This window comes from Halyomorpha halys, unplaced genomic scaffold (genome assembly GCF_000696795.3).
Source record: "Halyomorpha halys isolate HHAL.00 unplaced genomic scaffold, Hhal_1.1 Scaffold1054.1, whole genome shotgun sequence".
Taxonomy (NCBI): Eukaryota; Metazoa; Arthropoda; class Insecta; order Hemiptera; family Pentatomidae; genus Halyomorpha; species Halyomorpha halys.
The window spans coordinates 169080-177160 of NW_027111400.1; the positions used below are offsets into that span (position 1 = coordinate 169080).

General features: G+C 28.8%; 1 protein-coding gene across 1 annotated transcript in view; it reads left to right on the forward strand.

Moving 5' to 3' along the window:
* Positions 1-8081, forward strand: part of LOC106688117 (protein FAM184A) — a gene marked incomplete in the record, with an annotated part of 76799 nt that overhangs the window by 58743 nt on the left and 9975 nt on the right. The window contains 8 exon segments of the mRNA XM_067049402.1: positions 1360-1535; positions 3014-3253; positions 5275-5466; positions 5678-5761; positions 6468-6635; positions 7248-7425; positions 7510-7674; positions 7788-7921. Coding sequence (XP_066905503.1) covers positions 1360-1535; positions 3014-3253; positions 5275-5466; positions 5678-5761; positions 6468-6635; positions 7248-7425; positions 7510-7674; positions 7788-7921 — 1337 coding nt within the window.

Below are 8081 nucleotides of genomic sequence, written 5' to 3' on the forward strand. Positions count from 1 at the left end.
AAATAGTTTTTTATGATATTTGAATCTGCTCAACATGGCCTTGGTTCAACATACCGCCATCTTGGTTTTTTGTATCACGAAGTTATTATAAACAATGAAACTTGGTTAGCTTGCTTTTTGGATAAACAAAACAAATGAATATTATAATGATACATAAAATAAAACATATCAAAACCCTTTATACATCAAAAATATACTATTTACTCAAAAAGAGCATATTACAATATATATTTAAAATTTTAGGATAAAATTGAAATATGTAACGATATTACCCCCTTCAACATGTAGATTGCTAATAGGATTTGCATTACAAAATTTTCAGGGAAAAATAAAAATAAAATTTCAATGGGAATCACATTGCATCCAGCTCTCGAATCTACATTTCCAAATCATCTGTTAATTCTTTAAAACTTGAGATTATAAAGATCTCTGAAAGGCTGAAGTTTTATTTTAATAAGCTGACCTTTCTGAACGTCAGCTACTGAATAAAAAATCATCTCACTCCATTCCATGATTCACTTTGCCAAAGTACCCGTCATCTTATAGTACCCTCCCTTATTCCTTTTCACTTTGCCTATAAGTACTTGGTACATGGAGGACTGGCTGGTAAACATGAGACAAAACTGAAAAGATCAATGAACTTCTTCATAAGATTCATCTTCGGTATTCCAAGACATTCTCATATCTTTCACTGCCATTCATATTCTATTCCTTAAGAAACAAAAAACTTTGCTATATTATTGTCCTCCCAGCTGCTAAACATAAGATCGCAACCTACCAATTTGTGCATCCCTTCCCATAGACTGCTTCCTTTGAAAAATCTTTTACCATTTGAGCTACCTTATTTTAGAATTCCTTACTCATATTCATTTGTAAAGCTTCCTCCTTAACATCTATTATATGTCTGTCTCCTCCATTATCGATCTTCCGTGTACTTATGAATAATAAATATCCATGCAAGCTTGCATAAGTATGTATTTTTTTTTTTTATCTCATGTTCTTATTCTATTTCTATAATTATTATTATTTTATTTAATTTGACATATTGAAGCCAGAAAAAAAGCTCCTCAAATTTCCCACATGGTTATTATTATGGGACCAAATCTTCCAGAATAAATATTGATTTTTCATTCATTCATTTCTCCAATATTTGTTTTATAAATAAATTACAAGCTAAGTTATATTTTAGACTAATTACAGAAAGTCAAAAGGAGAACATTAATAATTAAAAATAAATAGAATCGACAACTACAAATCATTGCGACTAACATAATATTGTGTAAATATTATTCTGTTTTGATATATAGCGGAAAGATTATTATGTTTTAATAAATGTTATTGTCTGATTGTAATCTTTAGCCTCACAAGTGGTGGAGAAAGAAGTGAAGAGTAGTAAGCAGTTGGAGGAAGCAGAAAGGAGAATAAAGGAATTGGAAGCCGAGTTGGCTCAAGTGAAATCGGAAATAAGTTCCTTACAAACTAGTTATAAGAAATTAGAAGCCGACAGGGATATGGAGGTCCAGATCATACAAAAAGTAGTGTATATCTTAAAGCAATTTATTTTATTAAATTTTCCGATAATTCTCATCTCTAGACAAGTAGTCTATATCTGTAACTCGGGGATAAAAGAGATTATGTCCATTTTTTAACAATTTAACATTATTTCACATTTTTCAATTTCAATTTAACATTAACAATTTTTGCTTTACCTTGATGACTATCTCCAAGACCAATTTTAAGGAAGGTTACATTATTTTTAAAAAATGATAAGTAAATTTTATCCGAAGAGAAATATCTGGTCAAACTGCTCTCGTTTAAGATAGAAATATAAATATATAAAGTATTCTATACCTCTGAGCTCCTCCACAGCTATTGTAAGGTATTTGTACTCACTTTGGCAGTACATTTACTAAAATTAGAATGTTACATGTATAAATTATTGACCATATATTTCAAAATATGTAGGAAATAGTCGGGGAGTGCGGTAAAAAATTAACACAAAATATTTTTTAAAAATTAAAACTAGTTGCTCACTATTTTTTGATCATAGCTCTGACTATCTCCTTCATATTTTTAAAGTTAGAATGATATCGAGAAGATAAAGATGGCACATGACACAAAATTAGAATGATATCGAGAAGATAAAGATGGCACATGACACAAAATTAGAATGATATCGAGAAGATAAAGATGACACATGACACAAAATTAGAATGATACAGAGAAGATAAAGATGACACATGACACAAAATTGTGAAACATTCTACATTTTTCGACCTATCATAACGTATGCCTATCACTTAGGGAGGAATTTAACCAACTTAAAAAAAAAAAAATTATAACTATTCCAAAATGCCTCTGAATCATTAAAACCTATTCATGTAACACCAGAATAACTAAGTTGCATTAAGAATTAAATACTGACACCAATTTACAGATCTACAAATTGACTCATAATATATTTCAATCTTGCCTTAACTCTTTAAATCCTTTAATAATCCAAAATAGAAAAATTTTCAAAAATAATCCATAGATATAAACACAAGCAAAATAAACAAATATTTTTGTAAAAATCATTAAAAAACGATTTACTTTTTTTCCTTTAGTTCTTTTTTTACTAAAATGTAAAACATAGCTGATATTTAATAAGTAGCAAAGAAAAACAAATTATATAAGGATGCATCTGGAGGCAATTTAATATTTATTGTACAATTTAATATTTATAAAATAAAAACTTTTAAATCAAAACATAATAAATAAAAAAGAAGAAGGGAGTTATTACATTTTTTTTTTTTTTAAATTGTAAGTGTACTTTTAGTCATAGAGAGACATCTGTCCGACTTTCTCTTCTGTAAAGTTAATGAACTGGCACTCTTTTACCTCCGAGATACAAATATAAAGCAAATACATCCTCACTAACTTATTATCAATCGTCTATTCATTTTATTCTCAGGTAAAATATACCTCAGAATATAAATTAGTTTTTATTTCAATTTTTTTTTTGTTTTTTCAGGCTTTAGAAAAAGCTCTTACAGATCAGGAAGAAACGGAGGCTAAATACGAAAAAGAATTTGAAAACCTTAGAACACTCAATTCTAGCAGAGAAGTTCAAATGCTAGAGGACTTTGAGTGGAAATTAAGAGAGGTTCAAAAGGCTTGTAAAAAGAAAATGCAAGACTTAGAAACAGTTAACGACAAAAAGAGTTCAGAGCTGGCTGAAAAGTTGGCTGCCGCTCAAGCTGATCTTGAACAGGTAATTAATGGAGAAAATATAAATTTATCATTTATCTTAATTATCATATTAATTATTTCAAAACCATTAGTATTAGTAGTGTTTATTTATTATTATATCATTTATTATTAATGTAACAAAGTAATATAATATTTTTCTTAAAATCCTCCACATCAAAACCAAAACCTCAATAAAGCAAATGTATTGTATCATTCTTTTCCATCAAAATAAATTTAATAAAAAATAGTTATTTAATTAATTAATAAGTGCATTTTTAATATTAGATGTTTTTAAATAGTTGTATATCTATCTGACTAATTTTAACAGAAAAAAAGAGTTATTTCTAACTAAATCTCCATAGAACTTCCCCTGAAGTTCAGAATATATCAAAATTTTAGGTTTTACCTCCACCATTTTTGCACTCTAAGCCTCAATTACGGCTCAGAGATCATCGATCTTTAAAAATAATGCTGCCACCAAAATATCCTTAGATCAGATTAGAAGCTGAAGGCATTTTTGTCTTTCTTATACAGTGTGCACCAGATAAGAACCAGGAATACTCAGGGGTCAATTCTATTAACATCATCCAATGTTTAACGGTTTTGTGGATATTTAAACATAATTTCTTTTTTAATTCTCAATTTTTTTTACATTAAAATCATTCTAACTATTCCAAACATGATTTTTTACAAAAAATGACACCATTGGAAGAGGCAAACATTTTTCAATCAGTTAAGACCATCTGAAATCGTTTGACTGTAAACATAAAGCAGATGCTTTGTGAGTCAAGTCTTATGTATCGGAGAAGAGACAGAGAACATTTATTGTAACTGCGTACAATTTTTTATAATACTTATCCAATGGTATAACCAAATTTCATGAAAGATTTTGGAAAGAGGTAAAAGGATTTTTGTGTAAAAATGTTGGGAATTCTAAACTAAAAATCTTGTGTGGAGTGTGCATAACATAACTTTCACTTACGACACTACCTATGTTACCAGATCTTGTTTGGGTTAGTAGACTCATGTTGAATTTATCTGTATCAACATTGTCATTGCCAACAACAGTTTAACAAAGCCGTGTATTACGGAATGGGATGAGAAGAGATTGGGTGGGCGCAGACCTATCAAACTATGTCATTGAGAAGAAGAGATTGGGTGGGCGCAGACCTATCAAACTATGTCATTGAGAATAAGACCTAGCTGATTTAAAAGATTATTTAATTTTGCATTTGTATACCAGCTTTAATCTAAATTGTTAGAGCCGTTTATGAGAAAATCAAAAAAATTAAATCTATTAAATTAAGTGGCACTTTCGATTAGTTAATTTTAAAGAAAAAGTTGCTGTAATATCCCAACCATATGCTTGCTTTGAATATGCAATTTCAGTTTCAACTGACTTTTTGTTTTGGAGCTAGGCTGTTCAAAGACATACCATTTTGCCAGACTCGGGAGACTTCAAAATGTGTATTTCTGTCAAGGACTTGAATTCAAAAATTTTCTCGATCGCAATGCTTTTTCTTACTACATATTCCATCTATAGGATAAGTGAAAGAAAAAAATAAAGTTTAATTTGTTATGAAATAGTTTAAAATCTGATGATGTTTAATAGATACTTTTTTATCACAGTTGAAGTGTGTATCTCTGTCTGTCACTGAAGTTTTTATCTGGTATGCTCCATAAATTAGAAAACAATTGTATTAAGTCAAAGAGAAAATTATTATTCCACATACTTCCCTTTTTTTTTTTGTAAGTGGACTAATTTTTGGTGTCTAATATTTTTCGAATAATCAACTGTTTATATTTAAAGAATAACTTCCCTAATTGGAAAAACAAACAATTTTAAAATAATGACTCACTGGACCAAAAATAAATTTTAAATGTTATACTTGAGAATGAAATTAGGTTAGGGAGAAGTGTAATAATAGTTCTGTGACAGGGATCATAAATTTATGTTTTTGAAAAATTCTAAATATTGAAACTATAATTTCAGTACTTATATATGCAGAAGATTATAATAAAACATTATTTAAAACATTTCAGATTTCTCATTTGAAATTATGCGAAATCGAGCTTAATCAACTGAAGCAAACGAGCTCTGAGCAAAGGAAAAACTTGAGGCTAACAAACAGAAAGCTTGAAGAGTTACAAGTCAGCGAAAAAATACTTCAAGAAGAAGTACACAGTTTAAGGGCTTCCCTTGACAAAGAGAAAAATCACGTTGCGACACTACAGGTAAATGTCTCTTCATACTTTTATAATTGATTTATTATGTTTTGATATTTATTATGTTTCATTCAATAATAGAGGATGAATATTTTTAAATTATTTGTTGTAATGATGGAAATCAGCAAAATCCTAATCAGTTTAATTTTCAGAACTTCAAAGATTGTGAAATTTTATTAGTCACTAATAAATCTAAATAAACCATTTCCATATTTTTAAGGCTCTGCACAGAGAAGAACTAATTGATAAAGATAGGAGAGCGAAACTAAAATTGGAAGTACAGGTTAACCAATTGACTACTGAGGTATGTATACACTTTTCATATTTTGATCTATACTTACTTAAAAGACTAAGATTAGAATTGAAACAAATTTATTATTAATGGAATATACAATTATTCATGTAATATTGGCCTTATTATAAAAATTTAAATGAATTGTAATAACAAAATATTCAAAATTTTAAATCGATTACTTTTAATTTACTTCAGATTTCTTTAGTTTGTGTTGGTAAGAATTTGAATCTGTGGTTTGGTTCTAAAAGGTTCAATTCCCAAATTGTTATAATTCAGAGACATGAGAATGTCATCTTTGACCCTTATAGAAACAAATCATAAAACACTATGATATTTGGCTTATGTAATAAAAATTCTAGTTCTTTCTGTTTGTTTTTTGACATTAGACTTTATAAAATTGAAGACTTAGTCAAATGAAAATTTATGATACAAGTATAAGTAAAATAAAATCTAAAAAAATTAACATTTTGACCTTTTTAGAACAAAGCCACCAAAAAAATATTATTATTTAAACATAGAAAATCAGAAAACTAAAACCTTCCTAAATAACAAAATATTATATCTGATAATGAGCATTATTAGGAAACAATAATAAACTAAATTTGTTGTCCCCTACCTTACCTTTTCTAACATATAGAGAGAAGGACTCTATTTTAATTTTGTTATATTTATTCATGACTGGCAGAATGCTAAAATGTTGACTTTTTTTTTTCAGTGGGAGGAAAGACTGAGAAGAGAAAATTTCAGAGTTAAGACTGATACGGAAAGGTCCCTCCGGGAAGAAAAGAATGCGGCTGTGGAATTAGTTAAGAAATTAAAAGATCAAGAAATTTCGCAGCTCAAACAAACCTGGGAGAAGAAATCTCAAGATTTGAAAAAAGAGGTAATAAAATAATTAGGTTTATTGAGCCCATGTTTAGTCTACTGTAAGTTTCAACTAGTCGAACCCACCAGAACAAAATGAATATGAAATTAGTAATAATATAGACTTAAAAGTAAATAAAAGGTTTAGAGAATGGAAAGGTTCAATGCCAGGATCACCAAGTGCTGTTTATAAACTTTTCTTTTATTCTATGCACAAGCTTTTCCCGAAAGGTGGTCTGTTAACCCCTAGGGATCCACAGATTATAGCAAATAGGTCCATGATATGTCATTGGGAAATTATTTATTCAAACATTAATATTTGTCAAGCCATTGCTTGTAATAAGAACACAGGCGCAGTCAACATTCCAATTAGGCGTACCGTGTAAGGTAGGCCATGATTTGTTACTTTAAAATTTTTTGAGAACCATTGCAATACATAATACAAAATGATACATTATGAGTCCAAAATAATTTTTCTATTTTTTCTTTTTAATAATTATTTTCATAGCACCAATCTTGCTAGTAATTAAGTAGAACTACGATCGATAATTACTAAAAAAAATTAAAAGAAATTACCTTAATTTATTTGTATTTTTGGTCAGGAAGTTAACAATTGTTTTTTTTAATTCAGATTGAAAATTACAAGAAGAAAATTAGTGAAATAGAAGACTCTAAGAGGAATGATTTTGATAAAATCCAAACAAACGCAGACAGAGAAATCTTTGATTTAAGAAGAAAAATGGATAAGTTGGACATGAGCTATCAAGAAAAGATCGAAAAAATTCAAGAACAACATGAAAAAGAATTGAGTAAGTTAACTTTTACCCTAAATTTTCAATAAACTAAACTACTTCGGTAAAAAAGTACATTGAATGTAATTGACTAAATTTCAGCTGCTGTGAGAGAAGAGTGCGATAGAAGGGTTCAACAGAGCGAAGCAAATTTACAATTACAAGTAGGTAATTCAAGAACTACAATTGAACTCGTAAAGCAGCAGTTACAGAATGAGGCTCAGTTGAAACTAGAGCATCTCGAACATGAATACCAAAATAAACTTCGTAAGCCTTCAATTACATAAACCATCATTATTATTAACCTTAATAAATATTTACGTAACATTATTATTAACCTTAATAAATACTAACGTAACATAACACATTATTTTTTTCAGAACAACAATGGGAAAGATTGAATCAAGAAAAAGAGGAGGCGTTGGAAAAGATGGAAGAAAGCCATAGGCAAAGTTTAGAGCTTCTTTATTCGGAAATGGAAAAAATGAAGAAGCAATCAAAGACAGACATTGAGGTATATTTTCATTTTCACATTTCAAATGAAAAAAATATCATACACTCAATGCATTACTGACAACTGAAAATTCTAATTTCCGTGAAAATAAATTTTATTACTTTCCTTTTATAGCCTGAAATGGCCTGTGTGAGTGAATAGCCTGAAATTGCCTGTGTGA